The following is an 18,470-nucleotide window of genomic DNA, read 5'->3' as shown; positions in this document are numbered from 1 at the left end:
AGTAAGTACTCTTGCTTAAGTCGGTCGTGTTTTTATCTCGCTCTTGCATTTTCAACCTTTACTCGAAAATCATACAACATTAATTTCTATTTGTACATTTTCGAACACCTTATTATTAAACATTAATTGTGTTGATCACCAGTGATTCGGTAATCAATCTTTGATTTCTTCTTGGACGTTGACATAAGAACATGAATCAAGCAACGCTCTACCGATGGACTCCAACGAGCTTAAGATAGAGGATGCCTTATCCACTAGGCTGGGAAGCTGCTGACTGTTTGACTTTTCCACAGGTTGTAGTGCAAACAATGCCCAATACCTTCTAAAAATATAAGAGTAGGATTATCAAAACGGCTTTTGAGTTTTTCTAGGGCCTTCGGATAGTTTTCGCTTGTAGCCTGGAATGCCTGAATTGTATCTAATGCCGGCCCCGTGAGGCAGGTCAGCAAATAATTAAACTTTTATATTTTGGACAATCCAGACTCACGCACAACAATTTGCTCAAACGAGTGAATAAAATTCTTATAGTTTGCATATGTTCCGTCGAAAGTGGGCATCGACAACCTTGGTGACGATGACTTCACTGACGGTGGTTGGTAGTCCGGCGCAACAGGTCTCCTCCCATTTTTATACCCGATACTCAAAACGAGTATTGGGATATATTAGATTTGTGGTAAAAGTGGATGTGTGTAACGCCCAGAAGGAATCGTTTCCGACCCCATAAAGTATATACATATATTCTTGATCAGCATCAATAGCCAAGTCGACTGAGCCCTGTCTGTCTGTCCGTCCGTCCGTCTATCCGTCCGTCCGTCTGTCCGTCCTATTAGCGCCTAGTGCTCAAAGACTATAAGAGCTAGAGCAACGATGTTTTGGATCCAGACGAAAATCTGTGGCATCCACAATTTTAAAGATACGAGAAATCTAAAAACGCAGAATCGTAGAGAATGAGCATATCTTTTAGACTGCAGAATCTGAATTGGTTCGTATCATTATTATAGTCAGAATAAAGAAAACAACTTCATTTTTTCTCTCCCTGTCTCTCTCTAACACACACGTAGCATAGCCGGCTTTGCTTAGCGTAAATCATTAGCGCCGAGATCTCAGAGACTATAAAAGCTAGAGTAACCAAATTTTTGATCCCCTTAGATATCGGACCTTGACGAGTTTGTTTCAAAATTTCACCACACCGCGAAATTCCGAGATATACGTTTTATAGTGAGATCTAACAGGTGTGGGGATACCAAATTTGGTTTCTCTAGCCTTAATAGTCTCTGAGATTTGGGGATGCTGCAGATTTTCGTCCTTTGCGGGGGCGGAAGGGGGTGGGGCGAAATTTTGACACAAAACGGTCAAGGTCCGATATCACAGGAGTGTGGATACCAAATTTGGTTGCTCTGGCTCTTATAGGTTCTGAGATCCTTGAACTCATATTTTGCAATTGGCAAAACCGACCATGAAACCTGTGTGTTAGAGAGAGACAGAGCGAGAAAGAATGAAATTGTTTTCTTGATTCTGGCTATAATAATTATACGATCTGGTTCAGATTTTGCACTTTAGAAGATATAGCCATCCTCTACGATTCTGCGTTTTTAGTTTTCTCGTATCTTTGAAATTGTGGATGCCACAGATTTTCGCCCTTTGTGGGGGCGGAAGTGGGCGGTGCAAAGTTTTGGAAATATTCTTGTAGCAGTGACATATCACAGAAGTCTGGATCCAAAACATCGTTGCTCTCGCTCTTATAGTCTTTGAGCACTAGGCGCTGAAGGGGACGGACAGACGGACGGACGGACGGACGGACGGACAGACGGACAGACAGACATGGCTCAATCGACTCGGCTATTGATGCTGATCAAGAATATATATACTTTATGGGGTCGGAAACGATTCCTTCTGGACGTTACACACATCCACTTTTACCACAAATCTAATATACCCCAATACTCATTTTGAGTATCGGGTATAAAAAGTGAACGTAGGCTCTCTACTTTACGAGGATCATTTAAGTACTTTGCTCTTTAAGGGAGTTTGACCGAACAGGTGGAGTGGATAAAGAATTGGCCAATAAGGAAGAACGCTCTCAAACAAGGCGTTTGAAAGAAGAAACCAGCCAAAGAAAGCATGATTCTTTATTGAGTGCGCCTTCTTCGAATTTTGATCTTCACACACAGTTAATTTATATGAAATTATTCTTAATGATTTTTAGAACTTTACTATGTAACTTTGTAGGATGATTCACTGTCAAGCTTGGAACATATAGCTGAAAGCTCTCATAACTCCATGATAACCGAAAGTGGTCAGCCTCAAAACATAAAAAGACGTGGAAGCAAAAACCCATCTTACTTAAAAAGCAAGAAGAGTCTTTCATTACTTAAGGCAGTAAATAATACAGCAGAAAGAGCTGTGAAATTGATGCAAGACTTTCACGGGCGTTTAACAGTGGATGAGGAACAAAAACAGTTTTTGTTACGTTGCGTTCAGGAACATAGAAAAATGTACCCGGATTGTAAAAAGGAATTAAATTAAAAAGAAAATATTCCCAATAAAATGTTAGAACTGCGTTCATTGATTAAAATTGCACCTATAATTTATTTTATATAAAAAAATCGGTTACAAAATTTTCAAATAATATTTAAAACACATATACTTTAAGGCAAAAGGAAAAAAATAAGAGGGTATGCGTGATTAAATTCGCTTGACGGCTCTCTTTTACGACCGCTCTCGCGCTCTACTGATATGCTCTCTGCTCTCTCGCTATCGAGATGATGGGGGACGCGAGTGTACCGACAGCACAGCCTTCTTACATTCGGCCGACCTGAGTCTCGTCATCCGTCTCGGATGACAACAGATCCTCGTTTTTCTTCGACAAATTTCCATAGCTTGAGACTGTCACAGCTAGTTGCGTTTGACGTTGATGATCTCATACGGACCAAGGTATGAACTCGCCAGCTTACGACCTGCAACAAACTGTGTTCGCTTAACAGCGACGAGATCGCCCAAACTATAGCCATGCTCGACACGTCGTTTTTTGTCGAAGTTGGCCTTGTAGGTCTTCTGCGCCTCCTCTATGTTATGCTTGACTGCGTTTCGCAGCATAAGACAATCGTCGTTAAACTTCTCTACTAGATCCTGATTTAGCAATTTCATTAGTCGGTCTTCGCCCTTGGAATTCATCTTTGTGCCGAACAAAACTTCGAACGGTGATACTTCCGTCGACATGTGAATGTGAGAGTTAATCGCTTTTTGCACAGACGATACATACTTGAACCATTTTTACGGCTCTCTTGCTGACAGCTTTGATATGATCGAAAGGATTGAGCGGTGGACCCTTTCGACTTTACCATTACCTCTGGCAACACCAGTAGTTGACCACACATGCTCTACCATGTAGGCACTGAGGAACTCAGTAAATGCATTGGCCGTGAATGCAACGCCTCTGTCGCTTATCACACGCCTCGGAAATCCAAATATTCGCCTTTGTCGATGCCATGCAACAGCCCTTCTTGCTTGCCGGCTTTTTACTGTGAATTATACAACTTATGCAATTAGATATACAATTCTTTACCTTCCCTTCTAAGTGGGGGATGTAAAACTGCTGCTGAATATTGTGCATCGTTTTTCGTGTTGCGAAGTAACCAGTAACAGCTCCATCTGTTTGGGGATGACAAGCACTTCATTTCCGTCAACTTCTTTACAGAGTAGTCCACCTTTCAGCTTGTAGTTTTTATAGGCACCGTCTTGTAGAACTCGAACAATTGCTTTGATACCATCGTCGCTCTGCTGTGCCTTCTTTAACCGTGATAATAGTTCGGATGTAACGACGTAGACTTGGGGATAAAGGCTTAGAGAGTTCACATGCTTCACTTTGTGTGCCGATCGATGTTTCAGTTCGAAGTCGAAGTCCTGCAAATGGAGTACCCACTGCGCCACTTCCCTTGGTATATCCAGCTTACTCGCCGTCTGTTTAAACGCCATAAAGTCTGTGACCAGCTTAAACCTTATTCCCAGCAGCAAAGTAAGCACTTTGACTTGGCAATTTCCACCTTCAAAAGGCGGGCGACCACTCCGCGCAAGAGTGGTCACTGCTGCCGGTGTCCACTTCGGGACTTAGGGACCACACATCAGAGCTACTGTTATTAAATTCTAAAATTAACTTAAAAAGTTGCATTGGCTCATCAACTCAAAAAGTAAGCAATGATAATTCCTATACGGACATACGGCACTCAAGTCTGGGGATGTGCACTGAAGACGCTTCTTACAGGTGCCCCGTGGTTTGTTCGGACCACAATGCTTGAAAAAGATCTCCACATCCCAAATATTGGAGATCAAATTAACCATCATAGATGTCGATACAATGATAGGCATTTCATTTCACCATTCAAATGAAGCACCTAGAGGATTGATGCATACTCAAATCTCACATAGACTCAAACGTCTTCACCCATCTTGCGTCAAAAATAGAAATATTTGGTAAATATCATATAAACATCACTATTAAACTCTTAAAATATGTAGGAGGCCAGTGTATATATTATTAATATTAGATCATAATTTATGTAAAACTGATTTCTACTAAAAAAAAAAACAGATTGAAAAAAAAACGAGGGGAAACTCTGCGCTAACATTGAACAACAAAGAGAGGGACAGAAAATAAGTGCGAACGTATTGGGCGCTGTGAGACCACTGCAAATTGATTTGTTCCTTTTGTTTATAATAATGATGCGATCCCATGATTTCCCATGATTTGACTCATTAATTTTGGTTTGTAGCGAAAACAATGCATGCATCTCCTAACTATCCGAGTGCATTCCCGACATGCATTTACAAGCCAATTCTCTTGTCTCAGCAGACTGACCAGTGTCTTTGCATTGGCATGAAAATTTTTTAAGTGCAAATTCATCAAGAACAATTTGACTCTTCGACTAAGTGACTCATGGCGGGCAGTAGAACTGGAAACTTGGCCTCAAGTGGCACAGGCGCATGCAAAAACCTGCCTCCCACCCTGATAAGCGAAAACGTTCTCCCTTTTTGGGACATCTTTTGGACAAACAGGGCCATCATTTGCAGGCTTGGCGGCAGAGCTTGTCCCTTTTCTACTGTTTAAACTCCTGCGGAAAGACACTTCGTTGAACCAGCTCAATCAATTTGAGGGACTATTGCTGCAACTCTTTTACAGCCAAATCCGTGGAGCGCTTTTTTTGCCTGTTGGTGTTTAAAAAACGGTACACATACACAAATACTCGAACTAATTTTGTGTACGACGAAAAACGAGCAAATATCTGATTGGGAAATGAGTCCTCAACACCAATTAAAACTTGGTCGGACTTTTTTACCTCCGAATCCTTTACATCGGCTGGGATGTTAAAATGCGAATTCTCTGGCCAACAATGATCAGGCTCACATACAAATTTAGGACCTTATAACCAAATTGACTCAAGGAATTCAGAGACGTCGCATCCACGAGAGCCTAAGTCCGCTGGATTTGATAGCGAAAGCACATGACGCCATATAATATCTTCTGACAGCTCCTGAATTGTGGCTACAAATTGACAGAAAAACAGCAAGCGATGATGGCAGAGCTCCCAAAGTTTTTGGAGGAGAATTTTGGACGTTATGCCAATGGGGCACAGCAATCCCAACGGATCGAATAATTGTGCACTCACTGAGAGAAGTGTGCGTTTTGTAGGGGTCACTTCCTTTAAAATTTCATCCAAATGAAAGCGGAATGTGTCTGCACTTCGACTCCATCGCATACCTAAGGCTTTGGTCGAATCGGTATCATTGAAATTAAGAAATGTTTCCATATTGATTCCTCCAGCTAGCTGTGGATGGTTTGAAAACCATTTAGACACTTAATTACACAATACATTCAACGTTTCAATCTTATCGGCTCCAGTAAGCATGTCGTCCACATAAAAATCGTTGCAAATTGTACAAAACCGATCTCATGTGTGTCTCTATGACGAACTCCAAGTTCTTGCACGCAACGGTCGACCTACATATGGGTAAGCAGATTGGCCTAAAAGTACGGGTAGGTCTAGATGGAACGGCCAAGTCAATCTGAACCAAAAGAGTTTGGGAGTCAAAAATCCCGAGAAGGAGCTTGGGCACGAACATTACCCCATTACACTTTCTGCGATGGTGCAACGACTGCAGGTCAATTAGATTTACCCTGACCGGTAGGGTGGCAAGATTCTACCCGAGTCCAGTTAAAGTTCCGAAGGGCAAAAATTCAAAATTGCTTTTGCACGGATTTAATAACAACCTGCTGCTCTTTATACTGCGGGCTCCACACACAAGAACAATACTCCAATATAGGACGTACTAACGAGATATACAGTTGTTTCGGAACATACGGGTCGTCAAACTCCTTGGACCAACGCTTGATGAACACCCTTAGCTTTATTTACTGTTGCAACATCTTATGATCAAAAAGGACTCCGAGGTCATTTGAGCTCGAAATTCGCTCGAGGACATGATTTCCTAGAACATATGAGACAAAATGTGGAGCGCAACGATAAAATGTCAAAAGTTTGCATTTAGAAAGGTTCAGAAAAAGAAGATTAGTTGAACACCACAATAGTAGTTCACTTAATTCCAGTTGAAGGCGTGTGTGCAAGTACCAATCAGAGTAAGGCATACAGATTTGAACATCATTAGCATACATTAGTGTAGTAGAGTATGTTATAACTTGAGCAAGGTCATTCACAAATAAAATAAACAGAAGCGGGTCCAAATGACTTCCCTGTGGCACTCCTGAAGTAACATGAACAATATTTGGCTACACATAAGAAAAAAAAACGCGTTGAGTACGGTAAGAGAGAAAGGACAAAATAAAATCCGGAAGCTTCGTTGGGAACCCTAATAAAGAGAGCTTGTGAATAAGCAGAGCATGGTTCACAGAATCGAATGCCTTGCTGAAGTCCGTAAAAACTACATCCGTCTGCAAACCAATTTGAAAACCACGGTGGATTAGGTTAGAAACCTCAAGAAGGTTAGTCGATGTTGAACGATGCCTGAAAAAACCGTGTTGCGACGGAGATATCAAGCTGCAACAAAGATATTGCAGTTGCCGGGTGACCAGGAACTCAAGAAGCTTCGGTATGGCGGAAAGCTTAGCGATACCACGATAGTTTTCAATGTTTGATCTTGAACCTTTTTTGTGAAGCGGAATGATGTAGGAATCATTCCAAATTACTGGGAGATAAAACTGTTCCAAGCAGAGGTTGAAGAGAAAGGTCAAGGGTTTGCAAAGGGATTGGGCACAGTGTTTTAAAGTGCAACTTGGTGTCTCATCTGGACCCGCAGAAAACGATATGTCCATAGATGACAAACCTTTCAGAACAACTCATTCCTCGAAAATAGACAGACGAGTAAGTTGTTTGGAAAAAGGTAGCGAATAAATTTTCAATATCAACAAAAAAAGCTTCTGTTTTGTTCTGGTAATGAAGGAAAGGAGGAAAACGTTTGACTTAGAATAGAATCAAATAGAATCGAATTTTTTAGGATCACTACGAAAGTTTCTACTACATTGTGATTATATCTCTGACTATTAACGGCAAGGAACAGAGAGCGAGCGGAGGAGTATAGGCGAAGCGATTCAATCGAAATCTGACGAGATATTAAAACAATTCCCTCTAAATAGTGGGCCCCACCATTACAATGTTGAGGTACTATCAGGCTTCAAGGCGCATTGATGTGGTATGAAATAGTGCGGTCCTGGTGGAATAATATTGGCTGTTGGAGACATATGACCGAGCTCGAGGTACTCCTTCATTAAAGCAACGTACATTTCGCGAAGTGAACTGTTTTTCAGACTTCTACGCTCTAACGATTAAAATCGACGCTTAGCCATTTCAACCGAAGGTTTAAAGGGCAGGCGAACTTCAAAACGCTCTGAATTCAAATTGGAAACGTTTTTCACAAAGTGGTCCTCACAAGCAATTTGTTCTGCTGAATATTTTGTTAATTTCTTATTCTAAGAAGGCCTCCCAACTCCATGTCTTCCTTTGACGAAGCTGCGACACAACAAGCAGCTCCTTGTTGTTGTTGCTTGCATCGTCTAGAAACTACCCATCCCAGGAGAGTTTTTTGTATTAACGGACCTCCATTATCGAGTCTGAGTTTCCCGGTGCAAGCAACATGTCTACCCTTTGAGGCCAATGGTACGCTGGATCTGCCAACTCCACGTTCGCCAGAACTTTCCACTGCTTGATGGGAAGACTAATATGCGGCTGCTGGTTCGAAATGCTGCTGAGAACCCAAAAATCAGCGACGAAACAATGATTATTTAACCTCGAATATATTTTACTCGACACTTTACTCCACGAGACCGAGCTTTCCATCATGAAATTGACCTGCGAGCCTGAGTCCAATAGTGCTCTTGCAAACTGAACTTAGCCAAACCTATCTCGAACTCGAACCATTGCTGTCCAGGATGACGTGATGAAACTGAGGCTTTGTTGGCCATACCTTGCGAGTCTGAACTCTGATTTGCATTCGAAGCGCCATATCTGTGCAATAGTGTGCGGTGTCGCTGTGAACAAACTCTACACTTGGAGGATGTGCACTGGGATACCCTATGCCCACATACAATCGAATGGTTGGAGCCGCAATATATGCACTTTGGATCGATAGATTTTTTTCCCCCTGCGCAAAAAAACGAAAACGCCCTTGCTGGTCGAAGACGTGTCGAATTTTAGTCTTCCTCTTTTGATAGAGGATTCCTCTGATGAACGGTTCTGGTATCACCTATGTAAAGTTTTCGCACAATCGGACCAGCGGGGCAGCACATCATAATCTAGCTGCTCCTTATATTTCGATTTTTTATATGAATCTACCTTCGACAACGCCTGATGTATGATCATGGCGTTAGCAACCTGTCGCTCGTCTCCTAATGATAAAAGCAACTCGAAAATTGCTGAAACGGAATCTATAACTGATCGCAGAGAAGAGGCGGGAGGCTTAGTCATGGCCGGGACATCAAACAACTTGGCAAGTGTATCGAAATATATTAAGCACCTGTTGCCATACAGCCCCTTCAAACTAACTAGAGCCTTTGAATAGTTTGCATCTGAAACTTGTAATTCCTGTATAGGCTTCATCGAACAACCACGAAATGAGATGGTTGAAATATCTCTATGTTGGCTATTCTCATTCGATTTATATCGTAGCTAATCTTTTCGAGCCGTATATACAATTTTGTATGCATAGCGCTCAAGGTTGCCTTCTCTTCACCAGTATTTTGAGCCATTTTGCTCTAAGGTTTTAATTATTTTAAAGAACAAAACAAAAAGTTGGCTGGATTTAAGTTCTAGAGTACAATTGAAGAGAGCAGACGTCATCAAGAGACTTAAGCGGCAATAAAATGCTGAAATTAAATGTAGTGCGTTCCAGCCGTACAGTATTCGAGCCAAGCGCGCATAAATTCGATAAAATACGAAACGCCTGAACGAAAGGACTTCGAACCGTTCTAAGCGCACGCTAGAAACAGCCAAGCTTTGGCTCGACGTATTAAGTTCGAACAATGCGAACTATGCGCGAAACGGTAAGTGAATTACGTAAGTTAAAACAACGTTTGACCCGAAGACGAAGCGGCAAGCAATTCCACAATTTCACTTAATTCCACAAATGTAAGCTAATGACGTTTAAGAAGCCTTCCACACAAACGAACTGGGAAAGCAAACAGACGAACGATGCTCCAATGTTATAGTTAACTTCCCAAGTATAAGAGACTTCTTAACATTGAAACGCATGTGGTGCATTAAAGAGACGAATTTTTTAAGAGCACGGCAATGCGCATTAGCTTACCACTGCAAGGGTCAATGTTTTCTAGAAACGAAAGACGAAATATTGCAACCCAAGAACCGAAATAAACGGTCAACTTTGGCGTTGGAGCCTTCTGATACATTTCCTGTTTTTACAAAGCGACACACGAATATTCAAACGTTTTGGGCTTATGTACATTTGTACTGATCTATGCCAAGCCATTTGGTATTTTCCCTATTATTTTAGCCTGTATTGCTTTGGCATTGTTACCTGATCGTCGGATGAATCCCAGGGTCCCTGACCAGATACTTCAATAGCACCAGCAGGGCTCGAGACCATGTTGGTTATTGTTTCATTACTTTGATGTTGCAGCGTCTCTTGGGATGGATTGATTAATTGGTTGATGTCTTAGTTGTCGACGGCTTGAAAGGTGTGTTTTACCACTAACCATAGAGTATGTGAAATTTTATACACCGAGCATTTCTTAGAGAGAACATTCAAAATTAGATCCCAGGGTGTCAACGGACGATAGTTGACCGTGGTATTCGATTTAGTATTTAATGTATATCGATAAAAGGTGAATTTCTAGCCACGAATGAACGGGCATACTTTTCGGCCACCATAAGTTGCCGCCATAGTTTAAGCTTTACTTTTTACTGTCGGGTTTTTAAATAAAATAGACAGCCAGTCCAAAGCATCGTACCAACTTACGCGCACAGCTTGCGACAACAACTGCTCTTGCGGCAATTAATCTGTGCTGTTGAAGCCAACTAAACGGGACCACCCTCTGGCGTTCGCCTACCGCCGCGTTATCATGACGCCCGCGCGTCAGCCGGAGCAGCAACGTCTAGACGACATGTACATAGATGACATTCGTCATTGCTTACTCCTGGTACTGCAGGGTACAGTTGAAAAGAAATAGTGAAGACATAATGAAAAGGCAATATATGTCAATTATACAATATAATGGTTATAAACAGAAGGAAATGTGGGAAGCAAAGGGAACAGAACGTACCCTTTAAAATGGAGCAACAGAAGGCTGCTCTAGAAAAGAAACAACAGAAGGTTTCTAATCAATATGACTTCCGATGGCACTCAGTTGCTTGACCCCGATGATTTAGTGTGCATATGACTTTCCTGTGTTTCCAAATTGGCTTCATTAATGAATTTGGCCAAGTCCATATAAGTCCTCCATACCTGGAGGCCCCGGAGACTCCGAGCCTGGAGATCAAGCCTGCGGTATCGGACGTAGCATCATCAGTGGTGTCGGATGACATCTGGGATGGCTATGTGTCCGACAGGAGCGACCTTGCTAGGGGTCTCAAGCACATCGGTGTCGGGGAGGAGCTGGACTCTTTGGAAAGTGACCACGACAAAACAATGGTGGAGGTGAAACTCAGGAATGTCGCTGATACTCCTGAAGATAAACTTCCACCATTGTAAGGCAGCATGCGCTGCTCTCTTGCTCCACCAGGGGTGGAGCTGACACAGTCCTCACCAAGTCAGTGTCGAGGGGTAGTTTGGATGCTATAGAAATGGCCTCTTTGATTGCCGCAACCTCCGCTTGAAACACAGTGATCTGGGAGCCTGAAGCAATGACTGATGTTTAGCTCGTTACAGTAGACTCCGCCACCCACGTGGCCGTCTAGCTTTGAGCCATCAGTGTAGAAGTGGATCGCATTTGCAGGTCCCGGTTCGCCCATCTCCCAGTCCTCCCTAGGTGGGATACCTGGAATGTGATACATGGAAAGGCAAAGAGAGGTGATAACTAGGGATACAGTAATCTGTCCTCTCTGGTAATTGCGGGAGTCTCGTCAGGATTCCCGAGTGCCCAAGCGCGGACGCTTTCCATAGTTTGGCTTCCCTAATTCTGAGGGCGGAAAGGATTGCAAACTTCTTTCCCATGAGGTCTATGGGAAGGAGGTCCAGCATGGTATCGAGGGCTTCACTTGGGATAGTGCGTAGCCCATCAGTTATGCATAGCTCTGCCATGCGTTGAACTCTGCTGAGTTTATTGAGGCATGTTCTTTTCTCTGAGGCTGGCCACCATACCACCACTCCATAGAGCATGATTGGTCATATGATAGCTGTGTAAAGCCACCGAAATATATAGAGGGTCATTCCCCATTTTAGTCCGATGGTTTTTCTGCAAGCGCTTCCCACATAGTTTTGGGGGAATCAGTGCCGGAACTTTGTACTTCCTAGTGAAAAGCACCAGTTCCGTTTTAGATGGATTGACACCTAGACCGCATTTGTCTGCCCTTTTTGACATCTTCATGAGTGTGCTTGTCAAGCACTCACACAGCGTCTGCAGAAATTTACCGAAGAATGCTATGGCAAAATCATACGCATACGCCACTATCGCACTCTATCTCCCACAGCAGTACGTTCACTGCCACGTTCCATAGGAGGGACGAGAGTACTCCGCCCTGCGGTATGCCTCTGCTGACAAATCTGGTGGACGTTGACGTCCCCAGTGATGCCTCAACCGTCCTGCATTGTAGCATCTGATCGATCAGGCTCACCGTCCGGGAGTCAACCCCCAGGTCCGTCAGTGCACCCGTGATGGCGGTCGGGAGGATGCTATTAAAGGCGCCTGCTATGTCGTAAAGTATGTAAAGTTAAGAGACGCTTCGATGATCGATGTGATCGAGTGTGGGGCCGTTTCGGTGGATCTTCCCTTCCGATAGGCATACTGAGAGTCTGAGATTAGACTCAGAGAGGCGGAATACTCGCCGCGAGATGCATCCCCAGAAGCCGTTCAATCGTCTTCAAAAGGAAAGACGATAGCCTTATGAGTCTGACATCTTTGGGGGCAGTATGCGAGGGCTTGCCTGCTTTGGGAATGAAGCCGACTTTGGTATGAAGCCAGGTTTCCGGGATGAATCCATGGGAGAAGATTCCCTCGAACATCCTTTTTGAGCCATTAAGGCTTTTTGTCCAGCGTGAATCAGTTGGGCAGGGATAATGCCATCTGACCCCGCAGACATGTAAAGTTTAAGGCTTTTGATTTCCCAGGAAATGTTCTCCTGGCTTAGCAAGTTCGTGATATCACTTGAGGCAACGGAAGGAGCCTCGAAGTAGTGTGGTCTTTTTGTCATCGCAGCAGGGGAATTGGTTGTTAAGGAGAAGATGTAGCGACTCATTGCTGGACGTTGTCCAAGATTAGTTGTCCAAATTCGCTTCTAGCTCTTGCTTAAGCCGGTTGTGTTTTTTTCTTGCTCCTGCATTCTCCGCCCTTTGCTTAAATATCATACAACATTGTTGTGACTTTGTTTTGATATATCATCGCATCTCTTTAATTTGATTTTACTTTGTGTTAATCACCAGTGTTTTGTTTGTAAACAAGTGTTTAATATAAATTCAATTTTCGCAACGTAACGCATCGGACTCGTGCAGGCAATTTGTTATTGTTTTTTGCCCAGTCTGCTTTTCGTTATCGCTTCTTCGGTGTGCACTGTTCTCGCGCATCAACGTTTGCATCGCCCACACTCTCTCGTGAGCATAAGCGGGCCTGCTGCTCGCATTTTTGCTCTCACTCTCTCTGGATTGCCTATACTCTCCCTCTTTGTGGACTTTTCTTTTGTGTCTCTGCTTTGGTGAGTTTACTGCTCGTTTCCCGCACGTCGTTGGATTATCTGCTTTGAATTATTGCCGCTGCAGCTGATTGTCGGGCTCGCTCTTCTGTCTGCTCTCCCATTTTACCTGCGCTCTCACTCCGTTCTTTTATTATTCGTGCACAGTGATTCTACTGCTGTCAATAATGGCAATCGTTTGTAGTGCAAAGAAATGTGAATTCGGTGGTGTAATCATTGGTGATTCAATCCTTAGCTGCTGGCTGTGCGACAATTTTGCCCACATAAAATGTGCTGGTGGCGGAAATTTTGGCCGGCTAAATGATCTGATCTCGAAACGCATGGGCCTGTCTTGGTCATGTCTGGCTTGTCGGGAGATTGAGGCCGAAATGCGAACATTTATGAGACAGACTCGAACTGGGTTTCTGGATGTCCGGAAACAATTTGTGGCTCTCAACGAGAAATTTCTTACCCTTGAATCACAGTTTCTTGGGCTCAAACTCTTGAGCGAATCGCCCAGACGGAAAATTCCGCATAATGATACCAATCTCTTGCAACCTAATCCGATTGGTACGCCTGCCTCCCACCTTCATCAATCGGAAGCATTTGTTACTCCGTGTGGTCATGCCTCGCCGTTATCTGTAAGTCCGCCAGCGGTGGCTCCGGTGTTCTTTACACCGAGCAATGTGCTTCCTTCGAGCATCCAAGTTCCCAACAGCATCAATCCCATCCCTGCAGTTTCTGCTGCCGTCACTTCTGACGTGGTGAGTGCTCCTAGTGCGGGTGTGTTGGTTGCTGGTGATGTCTTGCCAATTCCTGCTCCAGCCGTTGCTGCCAATTTTACTGCCCCAGGACCGAGATCTCTGTTAGGAGTGGCTCCACCATCTCGATCTCGCTCGGGACTTCAACTTAGAGCAGTGGTCCCTCGGAAGCAATATTTTTTTCTCGTCTTATTCCTGAGGCTACAACGGATGATGTTAAACAACATCTTTCCTCTAAACTTAACACTTCGCCTGATGATATAGTTGTGACTAAATTTACATTTTAACATAAGCGCAACATATCATCCTTTAAAATTCTTCTCCCTGATTCTTTACTATCCAGTTCTCTAAAACCGTCAATATGGCCTGAGCATACAATTATGCATGAGTTCATTCTCAAAGATTCGAACTCGAATCCAAGAATTACCGTACCTGCTCCAAAAAACTGATGTACCATTTTTCCATGCACTATCAAAACGTTCGCAGTTGGTTGGGCAAATTGCGTCAAATTCATACTAATAGTGCGTCCTTTGATTTCGATGCCATCGCGTTTACCGAAACCTGGCTTAACTCCTCTGTCAATGATCATGAAATTTTCATTGATAGTTACACTATTTATAGAATGGACCGGCCATCTTTTGCAGGTGGGGTTCTGATTGTAGTTAAATCTGTTTTCTCATCTGAGTTATTCCCATTCAATAACATCCATGGCTTTGTTGGCCATACCTTGCGAGTCTGAACTCTGATTTGCATTCGAAGCGCCATATCTGTGCAATAGTGTGCGGTGTCGCTGTGAACAAACTCTACACTTGGAGGATGTGCACTGGGATACCCTATGCCCACATACAATCGAATGGTTGGAGCCGCAATATATGCACTTTGGATCGATAGATTTTTTTCCCCCTGCGCAAAAAAACGAAAACGCCCTTGCTGGTCGAAGACGTGTCGAATTTTAGTCTTCCTCTTTTGATAGGGATTCCTCTGATGAACGGTTCTGGTATCACCTATGTAAAGTTTTCGCACAATCGGACCAGCGGGGCAGCACATCATAATCTAGCTGCTCCTTATATTTCGATTTTTTATATGAATCTACCTTCGACAACGCCTGATGTATGATCATGGCGTTAGCAACCTGTCGCTCGTCTCCTAATGATAAAAGCAACTCGAAAATTGCTGAAACGGAATCTATAACTGATCGCAGAGAAGAGGCGGGAGGCTTAGTCATGGCCGGGACATCAAACAACTTGGCAAGTGTATCGAAATATATTAAGCACCTGTTGCCATACAGCCCCTTCAAACTAACTAGAGCCTTTGAATAGTTTGCATCTGAAACTTGTAATTCCTGTATAGGCTTCATCGAACAACCACGAAATGAGATGGTTGAAATATCTCTATGTTGGCTATTCTCATTCGATTTATATCGTAGCTAATCTTTTCGAGCCGTATATACAATTTTGTATGCATAGCGCTCAAGGTTGCCTTCTCTTCACCAGTATTTTGAGCCATTTTGCTCTAAGGTTTTAATTATTTTAAAGAACAAAACAAAAAGTTGGCTGGATTTAAGTTCTAGAGTACAATTGAAGAGAGCAGACGTCATCAAGAGACTTAAGCGGCAATAAAATGCTGAAATTAAATGTAGTGCGTTCCAGCCGTACAGTATTCGAGCCAAGCGCGCATAAATTCGATAAAATACGAAACGCCTGAACGAAAGGACTTCGAACCGTTCTAAGCGCACGCTAGAAACAGCCAAGCTTTGGCTCGACGTATTAAGTTCGAACAATGCGAACTATGCGCGAAACGGTAAGTGAATTACGTAAGTTAAAACAACGTTTGACCCGAAGACGAAGCGGCAAGCAATTCCACAATTTCACTTAATTCCACAAATGTAAGCTAATGACGTTTAAGAAGCCTTCCACACAAACGAACTGGGAAAGCAAACAGACGAACGATGCTCCAATGTTATAGTTAACTTCCCAAGTATAAGAGACTTCTTAACATTGAAACGCATGTGGTGCATTAAAGAGACGAATTTTTTAAGAGCACGGCAATGCGCATTAGCTTACCACTGCAAGGGTCAATGTTTTCTAGAAACGAAAGACGAAATATTGCAACCCAAGAACCGAAATAAACGGTCAACTTTGGCGTTGGAGCCTTCTGATACATTTCCTGTTTTTACAAAGCGACACACGAATATTCAAACGTTTTGGGCTTATGTACATTTGTACTGATCTATGCCAAGCCATTTGGTATTTTCCCTATTATTTTAGCCTGTATTGCTTTGGCATTGTTACCTGATCGTCGGATGAATCCCAGGGTCCCTGACCAGATACTTCAATAGCACCAGCAGGGCTCGAGTCCATGTTGGTTATTGTTTCATTACTTTGATGTTGCAGCGTCTCTTGGGATGGATTGATTAATTGGTTGATGTCTTAGTTGTCGACGGCTTGAAAGGTGTGTTTTACCACTAACCATAGAGTATGTGAAATTTTATACACCGAGCATTTCTTAGAGAGAACATTCAAAATTAGATCCCAGGGTGTCAACGGACGATAGTTGACCGTGGTATTCGATTTAGTATTTAATGTATATCGATAAAAGGTGAATTTCTAGCCACGAATGAACGGGCATACTTTTCGGCCACCATAAGTTGCCGCCATAGTTTAAGCTTTACTTTTTACTGTCGGGTTTTTAAATAAAATAGACAGCCAGTCCAAAGCATCGTACCAACTTACGCGCACAGCTTGCGACAACAACTGCTCTTGCGGCAATTAATCTGTGCTGTTGAAGCCAACTAAACGGGACCACCCTCTGGCGTTCGCCTACCGCCGCGTTATCATGACGCCCGCGCGTCAGCCGGAGCAGCAACGTCTAGACGACATGTACATAGATGACATTCGTCATTGCTTACTCCTGGTACTGCAGGGTACAGTTGAAAAGAAATAGTGAAGACATAATGAAAAGGCAATATATGTCAATTATACAATATAATGGTTATAAACAGAAGGAAATGTGGGAAGCAAAGGGAACAGAACGTACCCTTTAAAATGGAGCAACAGAAGGCTGCTCTAGAAAAGAAACAACAGAAGGTTTCTAATCAATATGACTTCCGATGGCACTCAGTTGCTTGACCCCGATGATTTAGTGTGCATATGACTTTCCTGTGTTTCCAAATTGGCTTCATTAATGAATTTGGCCAAGTCCATATAAGTCCTCCATACCTGGAGGCCCCGGAGACTCCGAGCCTGGAGATCAAGCCTGCGGTATCGGACGTAGCATCATCAGTGGTGTCGGATGACATCTGGGATGGCTATGTGTCCGACAGGAGCGACCTTGCTAGGGGTCTCAAGCACATCGGTGTCGGGGAGGAGCTGGACTCTTTGGAAAGTGACCACGACAAAACAATGGTGGAGGTGAAACTCAGGAATGTCGCTGATACTCCTGAAGATAAACTTCCACCATTGTAAGGCAGCATGCGCTGCTCTCTTGCTCCACCAGGGGTGGAGCTGACACAGTCCTCACCAAGTCAGTGTCGAGGGGTAGTTTGGATGCTATAGAAATGGCCTCTTTGATTGCCGCAACCTCCGCTTGAAACACAGTGATCTGGGAGCCTGAAGCAATGACTGATGTTTAGCTCGTTACAGTAGACTCCGCCACCCACGTGGCCGTCTAGCTTTGAGCCATCAGTGTAGAAGTGGATCGCATTTGCAGGTCCCGGTTCGCCCATCTCCCAGTCCTCCCTAGGTGGGATACCTGGAATGTGATACATGGAAAGGCAAAGAGAGGTGATAACTAGGTGCCGCCGTCGACGCTGGATTCGTGCCCAACGATCTGCAGATTGGACAGACGGGCAAAATCGTGGCTCCGGACCTATACATTGCCGTTGGCATTTCTGGTGCCATCCAGCATTTGGCCGGCATGAAGGACTCGAAGACCATTGTGGCCATCAACAAGGATCCCGAGGCACCCATCTTCCAGGTGGCCGACATCGGCATCGTTGCGGATCTCTTCAAGGCCGTGCCCGAGCTGACGGGCAAGTTGTAACCGCGCCACGTGTTGTAGCATAAATACCCGATCAGATTCTATGATCAAGAATTGAGAAATGTTTGTTGCATTTATTGAATTTTAATGTTAGTCCGCAGAAGCTTCGTCTCCCCCTTCCCTCTCCATTTGTATAATAATAAACGATTGTAAGTTCTATCTATCTCTGAGCCCGCCCATCTGTCAAATTGTATTAAGTGGATTATAATCGAAACGTTTGTTATCAGTCCTGATGGATTGTGCAACAAGACAACAACCCAGCAGACATTCTGTGGATGGATATTTCCTAAGATTTTATATATATATATATGTATATGTGTCATTCTTA

The 18,470-nt window shown here is 43.5% G+C and overlaps 2 protein-coding genes across 3 annotated transcripts in view; one reads left to right on the top strand and one right to left on the bottom strand.

Moving 5' to 3' along the window:
• LOC108160063 overlaps positions 1-18,470 on the bottom strand; it is a 71,389-nt gene that overhangs the window by 11,537 nt on the left and 41,382 nt on the right. The window lies entirely within an intron of this gene.
• LOC117187748 (electron transfer flavoprotein subunit alpha, mitochondrial-like) lies at positions 16,940-18,301 on the top strand. The gene is made up of 2 exons (XM_033390550.1): positions 16,940-17,027; positions 17,898-18,301. The coding sequence occupies exons 1-2, from the start codon at positions 16,940-16,942 to the stop codon at positions 18,143-18,145; spliced, it is 336 nt and encodes a 111-aa protein (XP_033246441.1). The 3' UTR covers positions 18,146-18,301.

The sequence above is a fragment of the Drosophila miranda genome, chromosome 3 (genome assembly GCF_003369915.1).
Source record: "Drosophila miranda strain MSH22 chromosome 3, D.miranda_PacBio2.1, whole genome shotgun sequence".
Classification (NCBI taxonomy): domain Eukaryota; kingdom Metazoa; phylum Arthropoda; class Insecta; order Diptera; family Drosophilidae; genus Drosophila; species Drosophila miranda.
The sequence above is the reverse complement of the archived record's forward strand: the minus strand, read 5'-3'. Positions and strand labels throughout refer to the sequence as shown.